We start from the raw sequence: 16,526 nt of genomic DNA, 5'->3' as shown, positions 1-16,526 counted from the left end.
CATGGACAATAGAAGAAATAAAGAAGAACAAGAGCTATTTAGAAAAAGGAGAAAAACCTAGATATATATATATATATATATATATATATATATATATATATATATATATATATATATATATATATATATATATATGCATGTGCGTGTCTGTGAAGTGTGACCAAAGTGTAAGTAGGAGTAGCAAGATATCCCTGTTATCTAGCGTGTTTATGAGACAGAAAAAGAAACCAGCAATCCTACCATCATGCAAAACAGTTACAGGTTTCTGTTTCACAGTCATCTGGCAGGACGGTAGTACTTCCCTGGGTGGTTGCTGTCTACCAACCTACTACCTACTATATATATATATATATATATATATATATATATATATATATATATATATATATATATATATATATATATATTATATTATGCACACAGTATATACAAACATTTGATCTCACCAGTGTATGGATTCGAACCTATGCTATTCAGGGCCAACCTGGTGTGTCATTTACTTAGTGCTTTAGTTAGCCATGATCCCATTAACTTTGGGCAGACAGCTGAGGCTGTTTGTTAGTTTCCGAAGCTGGGCACACCGGTGGCCTTTGAGTGATACCTACACAGGTTCGAATCCACATTCTGGTGAAGAATGTCTTGGAGAAGAAAGAAGTGCTTACTAGTCTGCTGCTCGAGGCAGTGTCGAAGACATGGCGTCGTTTCTGGGATCTCCTTTTCTCCTACAGAGGAGGAAGACGACGACGTGGCTCGCGACTTCGGGGCAGAGATGGGTCGTTGGCGCTGCCGCTGTTGCCTTCCCTTCCGTCTCATCGTAGTACACTTGGTCGACATAGCTGAGGTACTACTGACGGTGGCTGTGGCGGCTCCACCAGCCGCGGCACACCACCCTCAAGCCCCCACGCCTCGGCTTCTTCCTACCAACGGCGGTGAAGCCTTCAACAGGCTGCTTCTTCACGCTCTCCTTCCGAGGATGGAAGAGGTATAGCCAATGACGTGTCCACTATTTGAGCTGAAAGGTCTCGTCTTTATGAAGGTATGTTCCTTCACAGAATAAGTGGCACTGCTCAATAAACTCGCCCCTCGAGGCAAAATCTTTCAAACGCTCCCTTGGAGAGACGTAACGTATATGAGAAGCCGACTACACCAGACTTCCCCTCAGCTACTGCTCTGGTATCTGCTGTCAATCAAGCTCACACTTACTTGCTTGTCTTCACTCTGCTCCCGGACACACTTCGTCACAAGGAGTCGCACTTGTCCATACACACACACACACACACACACACACACACACACACGACATACAACGAACTTGGAAGTCACCTGACGAGGACCAGATGTATCTAGTTGCTTGCTGCAGAAACATAACACTCGTCACAGTGGAAATACCTGTTTAGAAGTACAGACTGCACACTACACTTGCGCACTGGATAAAGACACTCACAGGTCACTGGCAGAGGTGCAGAGACGCTGTGACTGACCATGAGGGTGAGGTAGGTGCCCTTATATACTCGAGGACAGTGCCACGCTGCCAGAGCACTAGGAGGACAAGGGTGGGGGAGGATAGTGGCACCAGCGGGTGAGACCAAGGTATAACATTAGACACTTGAGCTCCGGTGCCCACCTGTTGGTCACCTTCCGCCTTCCCAGTATCTTGTGTTTGTGTTGTCTTGGAGTGGCGGTGGGTGATTTGTTTTGGTGTGGCAGCGGTTGATTTGTGTTGGTGTGGCAGTGGTATCTGATTTATGCTGGTGTGGCAGTGGTATCTGATTTATGTCGGTGTGGCAGTGGTATCTGATTTATGTCGGTGTGGCAGTGGTTGATTTGTGTTGTAGCAGTGAGTATGCAAGAGCGTATGTATAGGTAGCGGATGCGGGAGCTTCAACGCTACTATTGTCTTCAAATCCACTTTCCTTTCCTCCAAACAGTTTCTCTCCACATACAAAGGTTACTCTTCGCAGGTCCTGCAAGTATGCTTATAATGGTGCGATTAAGGCGCGCGCGCACGCACACACACACACACACACACACACACACACACACACACAACAACAACAACAACAACAACAACAACAACAACAACAACAACAAGGGGACACAGTTGGAAGTTGAAGACACAGATGAATCACAGGGATGTTAGGAAGTATTTCTTCAGCCACAGAGTAGTCAGGAAGTGGAATAGTTTGGGAAGCGATGTAGTGGAGGCAGGATCCCTACATAGCTTTAAGCAGAGGTATGATAAAGCTCACGGTTCAGGGAGAGTGACCTAGCAGCGACCAGTGAAGAGGCGGGGCCAGGAGCTTGGACTCGACCCCTGCAACCTCAACTAGGTGAGCACAACTGAGTACACACACACACACACACACACAACCCATGGTTCACCCAAAGGTGCAGGGAGGCAAAAACCAAGTGTGCTAGGTAATGGAAGAAATATAGAAGGCAAAGGATCCAGGAGAATAAGGAGAGCAGTCGTAGAGCCAGAAATGACTATGCACAAATAAGAAGGGAGGCCCAACGACAATATGAAAACGACATAGCGGCAAAATCCAAATCTGACTCGGAGCTGTTATACAGCCACATCAGGAAAACAACAGTTAAGGACCAGGTAATCAGGCTAAGGAAGGAAGGAGGAGAGACAGCAAGAAATGACCGTGAAGTATGTGAAGAACTCAACAAGAGATTCAAAGAAGTGTTTACAGAGGAGACAGAAGAGGCTCCAAAAAGACGGAGAGGTGGGGTACACCACCAAGTGCTGGACCCAGCACACACAACCGAGGAAGAAGTGAAGAGGCTTCCGAGTGAGCTAGATACCTCAAAGGCAATGGGGCCGGATAACATCTCTCCATGGGTCCTGAGAGAGGGAGCAGAGGCGCTATGTGTACCCCTAACAACAATATTCAATACATATATCGAAACAGGGAGATTGCCTGAGGCATGGAAGACAGCAAATGTAGTCCCAATCTTTAAAAAAGGAGACAGACATGAAGCACTAAACTACAGACCAGTGTCACTGACATGTATAGTATGCAAAGTCATGGAGAAGATTATCAGGAGAAGAGTGGTGGAACACCTAGAAAGGAATGATCTCATCAACAGCAGCCAACATGGTTTCAGGGACGGGAAATCCTGTGTCACAAACCCACTGGAGTTCTATGACAGGGTGTTACACCCTTTTGTTCATTTTGTTCATTTTCTTATTATCACAATGGTATACTATTACATGTTATTTTTGCTATTTCACTTAATATTATATTCAGGAGTAATTCCATTAGTAGCTAAAATGGATTTACTTGACTTTATAATATTATCTGGTCGTATTACTTAGCTTTGTATTTAGGTAGGTCATTTAATTAGTGTCAACTGCTGGTGACCTGGCCAAGCACCAGTAGGTGTTTTGAGCTGCTCGACCCCTGCTCCGACCGAGGTAAAGTGGGCTGGTAAAGCCTCACAGAGTTCAGTTCTTACCTTCCTCACCTCTCGTGAGGGAAGCTCCCCGATTCCTGGATTTAAACTTCTGGTCCCACAAGAGGTTCCCTAGTGACCCTCCAGTACCTCGGACGGTATCTGACAGAAACGTCTTGGACGAAGTGTGTGTTGCTGTTTTGGAGATGCTGGTGATTGTCCCTAGCTCTGCTAGGAGTGAATTTAAGCAGTATTGGTTCAAAGAGGACGGTGAAAAAGTCATGGGAGACAGACTCGCCTCAAAATTCCTTTAAGTGTAAAATATTCCTAATCTCACTTAGTATATTATGAAAGTTGAATAAGAGTGAATTATTATTGAAGTGTTACGTCTTCTGTCTCATTTGGATTGAGTTAAGTAAAGTGTTATTATGTGAAGAGAAGGTGTTATGATACTAGAGCCGTTCAGTACTATAATCAAGATAATACTGTGTATTATCTTTTAAGTGAACTTAAGTGTAAATTTCATGAGTACTCTGTTTTATGGTGCGACCTTTTTAAAGTTAATATAAAACCCTTCTATGGTTTATTAAGAAACTTAATAAAAAAACGGAAAGAAACATTGTGATTGTTTACTACCGAACCCTCGAATGATTTCATCTAGAACAGGATATTCAATCCTGTTTATTTGTTGCAAGGGCTAAACAGGCTTAAGTAGTGGCCCTGTACGCAACACAGGGTGACAGCAGTAAGACAAGAGAGAGAGGGTTGGGTGGATTGCATTTTCTTAGACTGCAAGAAGGCGTTTGACACAGTTCCACACAAGAGATTAGTGCAAAAACTGGAGGACCAAGCAGGGATAACAAGGAAGGCACTACAATGGATCAGGGAATACTTGTCAGGAAGACAGCAGCGAGTCATGGTACGTGGCGAGGTGTCAGAGTGGGCACCTGTGACCAGCGGGGTCCCACAGGGATCAGTTCTAGGACCAGTGCTGTTTCTGGTATTTGTGAACGACATGACGGAAGGAATAGACTTCGAAGTGTCCCTGTTTGCAGATGACGTGAAGTTGATGAGAAGAATTCATTCGATCGAAGACCAGGCAGAACTACAAAGGGATCTGGACAGGCTGCAGACCTGGTCCAGCAATTGGCTCCTGGAGGTCAACCCCACCAAGTGCAAAGTCATGAAGATTGGGGAAGGGCAAAGAAGACCGCATACGGAGTACAGTCTAGGGGGACCAGAGACTACAAACCTCACTCGAGGAAAAAGATCTTGGGGTGAGTATAACACCAAGCACATCTCCTGAAGCGCACATCAACCAAATAACTGCTGCAGCATATGAGCGCCTAGCAAACCTCAGAACAGCATTCCGACATCTTAATAAGGAATCGTTCAGGACCCTGTACACCATGTACGTTAGGCCCATATTGGAGTATGCGGCACCAGTCTGAAACCCACACCTAGCCAAGCACGTAAAGAAACTAGAGAAAGTGCAAAGGTTTGCAACAAGACTAGTCCCCGAGCTAAGAGGTATGTCCTACGAGGAGAGGTTAAGGGAAATAAACCTGACGACACTGGAGGACAGGAGAGATAGGGAAGACATGATAACGGCATACAAAATACTGAGAGAAATTGACAAGGTAGACAAAGACAGGATGTTCCAGAGATGGGACACAGCAACAAGGGGACACAAATGGAAGTTGAAGACACAGATGAATCACAGGGATGTTAGGAAGTATTTCTTCAGCCACAGAGTAGTCAGCAAGTGGAATAGTTTGGGAAGCGATGTAGTGGAGGCAGGATCCATACATAGCTTTAAGCAGAGGTATGATAAAGCTCACGGTTCAGGGAGAGTGACCTAGTAGCGATCAGTGAAGAGGCGGGGCCAGGAGCTTGGACTCGACCCCTGCAACCTCAACTAGGTGAGTACAACTAGGTGAGTACACACACACACAGACGCAGTGGAGGCGGGAACCATACTTAGTTTTAAGACGAGGTTTGATAAAGCTCATGGAGCAGGGAGAGAGAGAACCCAGTAACAACCAGTGAAGAGGCGGGGCCAGGAGCTAAGACTCGACCCCTGCAACCACAAATAGCTGAGTACAAATGAGTACACACACACACACACACACACACACACACACACACACACACACACACACACACACACACACACACACACACACACACACACACAAACTAGTGGCACTTCACGCCCCCCAACAGACAAGATCCAGAACATGAGGGCGGCAGATGAGGCCAGGGTCCGCCCTTGACCACATTCCCCCCACACATCCGTGATGGTTAACACACCCTTACCCCTCCCATCCCTTGTACCATACACCCCATCCTTTATACCAGACATCATTTCCATGTACCAGACACCCCTTCATATCCCTTATACCATACACCTTGTACCTTACACCCTTCCCACCACGTACAAAATAGAGACAATGATATCTGTTCGTTTTAGTACCTCTCCTGCCTATCAAGTCAGCAAAGAAATACTTTATTCGTTAATAATGTAAAAGATGTTTGAATCGTAACAACCCTTATTCGTTGTATCAATAAAGCTCGTCTTAGAAGAAAACTGTCAAATTAAGGGCATGTTCTGTTTCATATCTATCTTGACGCCAGCAGTAGACAGTACTACCCTCAACCACTCTTTTATTATATTCATAGGGATTCAATAAACCCTTAAGGGAGCCACATAGCTTGTCAATCCAAAACTTCTTTGGAAAGAAGGAGTAGGGGCACCATCAAATGAAACTAAATTTACAATTTAGTATATGGTGGAAGTGTTATGGTGAAAACGACAACTTGGAGGTCAAAGATATGATAAAGACTGAAGGAGAAACTTATGACGAAAAGTTTCCTTAACAAATGTGTTTATCAGCGCATGTGTGTCTTTTACCGACCGCCAAGTCGAGTATATTTTTGCAAGAACGTCAGATTTTTTTTGGAAAAGGATATGTTACTTCTAGGATAATATTTGTGATGTGAAAGCATAACTTTGATGGGGGTGTTGTGGGTGTATGGAAGACCCTATGATGTGAGGATAATTTTAATGAGAAGACTAATGTGAGAGAATAACTGGGTGAAGTATGAGGGTGTGAGCGGTCCCTATGATGTGAGAGAACAATTCTATCAAGGTATTAATAGAGCAAGAAGGTTGTGATGTGAGCGAACAGTTCTATCAAGATGAACATCAAAATGGTATACAATACCGACAGGTTCTATCAAGGTATTACGAGTGCAAGAAGATTGTGATGCGACAGAAAGACTTTGATAAACGCATCAGGTGTACGAGGCGACGACTACTGTGATGTGAGAGGATTACTTTCGTAAAGGTGTTGAGTCTTTAAGAAAACTTCTACTTGAAGATTAAGACATGTGAAGATTAAGATACATGTGCAAGAGTTCAGCTCCATGGAGCTGAACTCTTCTCCAGGCTGCCCACCTCATATACTTTTTCTTCAAAGTTGATGGACTGATTACATCATCTTTATTTCATTACTACTGCTCCCACTGTATTTGACTGAAGAAGCCTACTGTAAAGGCGAAACGTTTCATCAATAAAGATACCCAACTGTTGCACGTGTCTTAATCTTCAACTTGTCTGTATTTTATATAATTTTTAACTTGTCGGTTTTTCAAACCATTCATCACACAATTTTTAACTAAGCTTCTAATTCTAGCCGTTTCTCATGAATAACAATTTTCCGCAATGTCGGTGTAGAGTGAATTTTGTAAGGGGGGGGTGTCTTTTTTTAGAAGGCTGTGCCCTATTTTGATAGTGAGAGCAGAAGCAACACTGTTTAAGATGATCATCTTATGCACGACGAGTGACTTCCTAGAAGGTCGTGAGGACTCTCTTACGGACGATCTGCTTATTTAATGTAAGAACATTCTGATGGGAGACGAGTTTTTAAAAATTGTATATTATTTCAGAAAGGAAAACAATCTGTTTTGGGATTTTTTTTTTTAAACGAGCTGGCATTACATTTTTTTTTTGGGGGGGGGGGAGGGAGACTAATGGGGAGAATGTTTCTTAACACGGTTGCATTTTTTAAGAAAGGATCGTGTATTCACCTATATGTACTCATCAGTATGTGGTTGCAGGAGTCGAGTCTCAGCTCCTGGCCCAGTCTGATGGCAACTAGCTTCACTCTCTCATGACTTCGAGTCTCTTATCGTACCTCCTCTTAAAGTTATGCACGAATCCTGCCTCTACCACGTCATTCTCCAGGTGGTTCCACTTCCCGACTAACATTGAAGAAATGCTTTCTAACATCCTTGTGACTCATCTCTTGTTTTCCACTTTCAGCTGTGCTCTCGTGTTCACCCCCCCCCTCCCGGTCTCTCAATCTGTACCTGATCACCCTGGAAATATAAACACAAATGCAGTATAATGTGATCCTTTATTGACAACGTTTCACCCACACAGTGGGCTTTTTCAAGTCACACACGGATCTACCTGGGGTTGGAAGGTACGAGAGTATTTATAGTCAGAATGTTGAGGTCAGGTGGAGAATGCTGCATCTGATGATCTACCGGGTGGGGTTATAGAGTCTTGGGTAGCTTGGCAGGGGTATTGGACAAGTTGTAGACCTTCTGCAGTGTTCTATGTTCTTATGTGGGATAGCGATGAAGAAGTTTCTTGGCGAGTGGTTCAGCTATGTTATAGAAGCCATTGTTCTGGTTGAAATTGTTGGTTATAGAGATAAGCGATAATTCCAGGATTCTTCTGTATTTAGTGTTGTCTTCTGTGGCTATAAGTCTTGAGTTTCTGTAGTTAATTAAATGGTTGTGTGAATTGCGATGCTGTACACAGGCATTCCTTGTATCGTCAGTCCTGCTTGCATATTGGTGTTCTGAAATGCGTGTTTGGAGGTCTCTTGATGTTTCGCCCACATATAATTTGTTGCAGTCATTACAAGGGATTATGTATACCCCTGCAGAGGATGGAGGCTTGTCCTGTCTACTACTGGTGATGTCCTTGATGGTCGTGGTTGTGGAGGTAGATACTTGGAATGATGTTTTGGCAAAGATATTGGAAACATGTTTGGCAATGGAGTTGTTGGGGAGGACTATGTATCTCTTCTCGGCAGTGTCTTCTCTGGGTGTGTTGAAGATGTTTAATGCCCGCCGTCTGCAGTCTCTGATGAAGTGACGAGGATAGTGGAGTTTAGAAAATACTTGTTCAATTATAGTGCATTCTTCCTCAAGGAACTCATTGCTGCAGATTCTGAGTGCACGTAGGAAGAAGCCTATAATCACACCACGTTTGGTTTTCGTGTCGTGGTGAGAGTAGAAGTGGAGAAGATCGTTTTGGTTGGTGGGTTTTCGATAGACTTTAAAACGAAGTTCGTGGTCAGGGATAAACGTTCTTTGAGCAGCATGTATTGTGTTCAGAAAACTGTCATATTGATAGCTCTCTTCGTTACCCCAGTCAACAGATGACAAGTGTTCTCTAAGCCCATCGTAATCTGCTAAGCGAAAATCTGGGACTGTTACTGAGTTCCTCTGAAACTTCTAAATAATTAACAAGGGATTCATTGTTTGCCAGAACTAAGTCAAGCAGGTTATTACCCCTTGTAGGTTCTGTCACAAACTGCTTCAAAAAACAATCCTGAACTACTTCTAAGAAGTCGTATGATTCTAAATTCCCAGTCAAGAAATTCCAATCAATATGACTAAAGTTAAAGTCTCCTAGAATTACTACATTATCGTGCATTGTGGCCCTAACAATTTCCTCCCATAGTAGTCTCCCCTGGTCCCTATCTAAATTTGGGGGACGGTATATCACACCTAAAATTAACTTTTCATGCCCCTCTGAAAATTCTATCCAAACAGACTCTGTATGTGTTACTTCAGACTTAATACCCGTTTTTATAAGAATGCAACAGTTCAAGCGATCTCGGACATACAGTGCCACCCCACCCCCCTTCCCGATACTTCTATCTACTTGGAACAATTTAAAACCCTGAATGTGACATTCTGCAGGCATGTCCCGACGTTTTGAATTAAACCACGTCTCAGTAATGGCAAATACATCTATGTTACCTGCACTAGCAACTAGTCTCAACTCGTCCATCTTATTCCTAGCACTGCGACTATTTGTGTAATAAATACTTAAAGACCCTCCTCTCTCTTTACCCTTCCTGCTCCTTTCTGTTATTCCACTAAACCTATTACTGTCCTTGTCAATTATTGCCACTGGCTTTCCAATATCCACCTTATTTTGCCTATTACTAGTTCTCCTAGTACTCATATTACTACCCTGAGACTTCACAGTTTTCCCGCAAAAACCCATACCACTAACTATTCCTAGTTTAAAGACCTAACAGCTCCCTCCACTGCGTTGGCCAGTGCTCCCACCCCACACCTAGATAAGTGAACCCCATCCCTGGCATACATGTCATTTCTGCCATAGAAGAGGTCCCAGTTGTCAATGAATGTTACCGCATTTTCCTTACAGTATTTGTCCAGCCAGCAATTGACACCAATTGCTCTGGACAACCATTCATTTCCAACTCCTCTCCTTGGCAAAATGCCACATATGACAGGTTTCCCACCCTTCCTCCTAATTATCTCTATTGCTGACCTATACCTGCTAATCAGGTCCTCACTCCTACGTCTGCCAACATCGTTGCCTCCAGCACTGAGACAGATAATAGGATTGCTCCCATTACCTCTCATGATGTCATCCAGACGGCTAACAATATCCTTCATCCCAGCCCCAGGAAAACACACTCTCTGCCTCCTACTCCTATCCTTCAAGCAGAATGCCCTATCCATGTACCTAATCTGGCTATCCCCAACAACAACAATGTTTTTACCTTCCTTGGCGTCGTCCGTCGTGATGCTCCGAGTAGTCGACTCACATTCGCTAGGTAGCATTACACCACTTGTAGAATTCGTCAAGACCTTCTCGATGGTCTTCGTTGGGGTTTCTAGGGATGTCTCACTCACGTCTGCCAATGCTTCTTTGGTGCTCGTTGTGGCATTCCCAGTAGAACACTCACATTCGTCAGGTAGCACCGAGAATGGGTTGGAAGTTTCCACGGTAGTCTTCTGGTTTCTCGTTGTTCCTGCCTCTCCAACCGTTTTCTTGATCTTCAGCTTGGTTCCATGTTGCCCGGCCACAGACCAAGCTCCCCTCTTAACCTGGGGACTCACAACAGGATTACTACGAATCCTCTTGTTCTCCTCCGTTAATCGCCATATCTCCATCTTAGCAACTCTGAGCTCTTCTCTCAGCTGCTGGTAAAGTTGCTCAAGAGAGGGCATCCTGGTTCAGATTCACAGAGAGCACACAAACAGGTCTTCACAGAGCTAAGTACACGTCACCACTGAGACTAAGTACACGTCACCACAAACAAACAAAAAGGTTGGATCACCTACACAACTCGTAACACCAGCTACTGTAGGTTACTTACGATATTTCCAAGTATCTAGTAACAAAGCTAACGCCTAAGAAACTAGGCTGAGACAGGTGATGTGACCACTATGTGGTAATGAGACTAAGGTGTCACAACGACAAATTTATATTAGGGTGTAGGTGAGCTATACTTCCAGACTACACATGTAATCTCCACATACACCCCCTTATTTCGACATATACTACCTTATTCTACACAGACTCCCTTATTCTTCACAAACATCTCTTATTTTCCCTTATGCTCCACTTACACTCCTTATTCTCAGGTTAAACTCACATATTCTCCACTTGTACTCTTTTCTTCTCCATTTATACTTCCTTATTCTTCACCCATCCTCTAATGCTAGTTTCTGGAACAGTATTAATTAAGCGACGTTTCACCTACAGTAGGACTTTATGAAGGCCCTGTGAGTGAAACGTTGCATAATAAAGGCTTATTGTCAACTAGTACGACTGTCTACTCTCCCTACCACCGCCGCCAGCCTCATTACTGCCACAATAACACACACACCCTGACACGACCGCTGTATCCACATACATATAGGCAAGTCCCCCGCGGGTTCAATCCCGGCCGGGGGTATGGTTTGTTTGCAATCGTGTCATTACGATTTCTTGAGTCAAGTCCCCCCTCCCCACACACACACACCCTAGTGTCCATCGACTGATGCTTTTGAAGACTGATAACTAACACACATAACAGGCCTGGTGTTTACTGAAAAGCGCCTCTGACAACTGGTAAATAACACACTTCCTCTTTTTTTTTTTTCACAGGGTTTGACAAGGTTAGGTTAAGGCCCCCTAACTTTATTGACAAGCTATTGATAAGTTAAGGATTCCTAATTTATTGACAAGCTCGCGCTCTCTCTCTCTCTCTCCTTTCCCCCAGAGCAAAACAAGGTAGCAGTAATCCACAGTTCTCAGTGTATGACCTGGGTATAAAGCCTAAGTTTTTGTTATAAGTATCCCATGGTCTCACTTTCTCTTCACTTTTTGCTTTCTCATACACACTCCAACAGGTCCAGGGCTCTTGTACGCGTGTGCTCTTACCTACATGTGTATGCAGGGTCGAGTCTTGGCTCCTATCTCCGCCTTTTTGCTGGCAGTTACTGCATTCATTCTCTTTTGGTTTCGAAAGTCTTATAGGACTTCTTCAAGGTATGTTTGGATCCTACCTTTACCTCTGCACTGTACAAGTCGTCTCACTCCCGGACCACCATTTTTAGGCTTAATAAATACATAAGAACATAAGAAAGGAGGAACACTGCAGCAGGCCTGTTGGCCCATACTAGGCAGGTCCTTTACAATTCATCGCACTAACAAGCATTTGACCAACCCAATTTTCAATGCCACCCAAGAAACAAGCTCCAATGTGCAATTCCCTCTCAAATCCAACCCCTCCCACTCATGTACTTATCCAACCTAAATTTGAAACTACCCAAAGTCCTAGCCTCAATAACCCAACTAGGTAGACTGTTCCACTCATCAACTACCCTATTTCCAAACCAATACTTTCCTATGTCCTTTCTAAATCTAAACTTATCTAATTTAAATCCATTACTGCGGGTTCTCTCTTGGAGAGATATCCTCAAGACCTTAATATCCCCTTTATTAATACCTATCTTCCACTTATACACTTCGATCAGGTCTCCCCTCATTCTTCGTCTAACAAGTGAATGTAACTTAAGAGTCTTCAATCTTTCTTCATAAGGAAGATTTCTAATGCTATGTATTAATTTAGTCATCCTACGCTGAATGTTTTCTAACGAATTTATGTCCATTCTGTAATATGGAGACCAGAATTGAGCTGCATAATCTAGGTGAGGCCTTACTAATGATGTATAAAGCTGCAGTATGACCTCTGGACTTCTGTTGCTTACACTTCTTGATATAAATCCCAGTAATCTATTTGCCTTATTACGTACGCTTAGGCATTGCTGTCTTGGTGATGTGTACTTAGCTCTGTGAAAACCTGTTTGTGTGTTCTGTGAATCTGAACCAGGATGCCCTCTCTTGAGCAACTTTACCAGCAGCTGAGAGAAGAGCTCAGAGTTGCTAAGATGGAGATACGGCGATTAACGGAGGAGAACAAGAGGATTCGTAGTAATCCTTCTGTTGTGAGTCCCCAGGTTAAGAGGGGAGCTTGGTCAGTGGCCGGGCAACATGGAACCAAGCTGAAGATCAAGAAAACGGTTGGAGAGGTAGAAACAACGAGAAACCAGAAGACTACCGTGGAAACTTTCAACCCATTCTCGGTGCTACCTGACGAATGTGAGTGTTCTACTGGGAATGCCACAACGAACACCAAAGAAGCATTGGCAGACGTGAGTGAGACATCCCTAGAAACCCCAACGAAGACCATCGAGAAGGTCTTGACGAATTCTACAAGTGGTGTAATGCTACCTAGCGAATGTGAGTCGACTACTCAGAGCATCACGACGGACGACGCCAAGGAAGGTAAAAACATTGTTGTTGTTGGGGATAGCCAGATTAGGTACATGGATAGGGCATTCTGCTTGAAGGATAGGAGTAGGAGGCAGAGAGTGTGTTTTCCTGGGGCTGGGATGAAGGATATTGTTAGCCGTCTGGATGACATCATGAGAGGTAATGGGAGCAATCCTATTATCTGTCTCAGTGCTGGAGGCAACGATGTTGGCAGATGTAGGAGTGAGGACCTGATTAGCAGGTATAGGTCAGCAATAGAGATAATTAGGAGGAAGGGTGGGAAACCTGTCATATGTGGCATTTTGCCAAGGAGAGGAGTTGGAAATGAATGGTTGTCCAGAGCAATTGGTGTCAATTGCTGGCTGGACAAATACTGTAAGGAAAATGCGGTAACATTCATTGACAACTGGGACCTCTTCTATGGCAGAAATGACATGTACGCCAGGGATGGGGTTCACTTATCTAGGTGTGGGGTGGGAGCACTGACCAACGCAGTGGAGGGAGCTGTTAGGTCTTTAAACTAGGAATAGTTAGTGGTATGGGTTTTTGCGGGAAAACTGTGAAGTCTCAGGGTAGTAATATGAGTACTAGGAGAACTAGTAATAGGCAAAATAAGGTGGATATTGGAAAGCCAGTGGCAATAATTGACAAGGACAGTAATAGGTTTAGTGGAATAACAGAAAGGAGCAGGAAGGGTAAAGAGAGAGGAGGGTCTTTAAGTATTTATTACACAAATAGTCGCAGTGCTAGGAATAAGATGGACAAGTTGAGACTAGTTGCTAGTGCAGGTAACATAGATGTATTTGCCATTACTGAGACGTGGTTTAATTCAAAAAGTCGGGACATGCCTGCAGAATGTCACATTCAGGGTTTTAAATTGTTCCAAGTAGATAGAAGTATCAGGAAGGGGGGTGGGGTGGCACTGTATGTCCGAGATCACTTGAACTGTTGCATTCTTATAAAAACGGGTATTAAGTCTGAAGTAACACATACAGAGTCTGTTTGGATAGAATTTTCAGAGGGGCATGAAAAGTTAATTTTAGGTGTGATATACCGTCCCCCAAATTTAGATAGGGACCAGGGGAGACTACTATGGGAGGAAATTGTTAGGGCCACAAGGCACGATAATGTAGTAATTCTAGGAGACTTTAACTTTAGTCATATTGATTGGAATTTCTTGACTGGGAATTTAGAATCATACGACTTCTTAGAAGTAGTTCAGGATTGTTTTTTGAAGCAGTTTGTGACAGAACCTACAAGGGGTAATAACCTGCTTGACTTAGTTCTGGCAAACAATGAATCCCTTGTTAATAATTTAGAAGTTTCAGAGGAACTGGGTGCTAGTGACCACAAATCAATTACATTTAGAATTGAATGGAAGTATGATAGTAGGGACAACTCAGTAACAGTCCCAGATTTTCGCTTAGCAGATTACGATGGGCTTAGAGAACACTTATCTGTTGACTGGGGTAACGAAGAGAGCTATCAATATGACAGTTTTCTGAACACAATACATGCTGCTCAAAGAACGTTTATCCCTTATAAAGAAATTAGATCAAATAGAAATGACCCAAAATGGATGAATAATAGGCTGAAATATCTACTAGGGCATAAGAAAGGAATTTATAGGCGTATCAAAAGAGGCGAGGGTCATCTTACGAATCAGTATATAGACATTAAGAGGGACATCAAAAAGGGGATAAGAAAGCTAAAAGGGACTATGAAATTAAAGTTGTAAAGTAAAAGGACACAAGTGCAACTAATGTGACATTTATTGTGGCAACGTTTCGCTCTCCAGGAGCTTTATCAAGTCATTACGTAATGGCTTGATAAAGCTCCTGGAGAGCGAAACGTTGCCACAATAAATGTCACATTAGTTGCACTTGTGTCCTTTTACTTTACATATTGTCGGTAATTCTAAAACTAACCCAAAAAGTTTTTTCCAGGTATATAGAACAAAAGTCAGAGATAAGATAGGTCCCCTTAAAAATAACTATGGGCATCTTACTGACAAAGAGAATGAAATGTGCTCGATTTTAAATAATTATTTTCTCTCGGTTTTTACACAGGAAGACACTAATAATATTCCGGTAATTAATTTTTATAGTGGGCCAGAAGAAGATAAATTATGTAACATCACAGTCACTAGTGAAATGGTTGTGAAGCAGATAGACCGACTGAAGCAAAATAAGTCACCGGGTCCTGATGAGGTTTTTTCAAGGGTTCTAAAGGAATGCAAAATGGAAGTCTGTGAACCATTAACTAATATTTTTAATTTATCTCTTCAAACAGGTGTAGTGTCTGATATGTGGAAGATGGCTAATGTAATTCCTATTTCTAAAACAGGGGACAAGTCGTTACCGTCAAATTACCGCCCAATAAGCCTGACCTCAATTGTAGGCAAATTACTAGTCAATTATAGCTGAGATTATAAGAAGCCATCTCGATAAGCATAGCTTGATTAATGATACTCAGCATGGATTCACAAGAGGCCGGTCTTGTCTAACTAATTTATTAACTTTCTTCAGTAAAGCTTTTGAGGCTGTTGACCACGATAAAGAATTTGATATTGTTTACTTAGATTTTAGTAAGGCATTTGATAGAGTTCCACACCAAAGACTGTTGAAGGAAGTAGCAGCTCATGGCATTGGGGGAAGGGTGCTCTTGTGGATCGAATCATGGCTCACAGACAGGAAGCAGTGTCCATAAATGGGGTTAAATCCGAGTGGGGATCAGTAACAAGTGGCGTTCCACAGGGATCAGTCTTGGGCCCGTTGTTGTTTATAATATATATCAATGATCTTGATGAAGGAATTACTAGTGATATGAGCAAATTCGCCGATGACACGAAGATAGGTAGGATAATTGATTCAAACGTAGATGTTAGGGAACTTCAGGAGGATTTAGACAAACTCTACTCTTGGTCAGAAAAGTGGCAGATGCAGTACAATGTAGATAAATGCAAGGTTCTGAAGCTCGGGAGTGTCCATAACCCTAGCACTTATAAGTTAAATAATGTAGAACTTAGCCATACAGATTGCGAGAAGGACTTGGGGGTTATGGTAAGCAGCAACCTTAAACCAAGACAGCAATGCCTAAGCGTACGTAATAAGGCAAATAGATTACTGGGATTTATATCAAGAAGTGTAAGCAACAGAAGTCCAGAGGTCATACTGCAGCTTTATACATCATTAGTAAGGCCTCACCTAGATTATGCAGCTCAATTCTGGTCTCCATA

General features: G+C 43.0%; 1 protein-coding gene across 10 annotated transcripts in view; it reads right to left on the bottom strand.

Moving 5' to 3' along the window:
* raw overlaps positions 1-16,526 on the bottom strand; it is a 318,621-nt gene that overhangs the window by 131,833 nt on the left and 170,262 nt on the right. For 2 of the 10 annotated variants that reach the window (XM_070085128.1, XM_070085111.1), the window contains exon 1: positions 663-2,006. The exons of 4 other annotated variants lie outside the window; for them this stretch is intronic. Coding sequence is in view for 4 of the 6 variants with exons in the window: in XM_070085111.1 (XP_069941212.1) it covers positions 663-834 (172 nt within the window). In the remaining 2 variants the exon portion in view is untranslated. Of the gene's footprint in view, positions 1-662; positions 2,008-16,526 lie in introns of those variants that run through there. 4 more of the 10 variants (XM_070085117.1, XM_070085115.1, XM_070085124.1 and 1 more) reach the window with 4 other exon arrangements.

This window comes from Cherax quadricarinatus, chromosome 1, assembly GCF_038502225.1.
Source record: "Cherax quadricarinatus isolate ZL_2023a chromosome 1, ASM3850222v1, whole genome shotgun sequence".
Taxonomy (NCBI): Eukaryota; Metazoa; Arthropoda; class Malacostraca; order Decapoda; family Parastacidae; genus Cherax; species Cherax quadricarinatus.
Note: the sequence above shows the minus strand (reverse complement) of the source record. Positions and strands in the feature narration are given on the sequence as shown.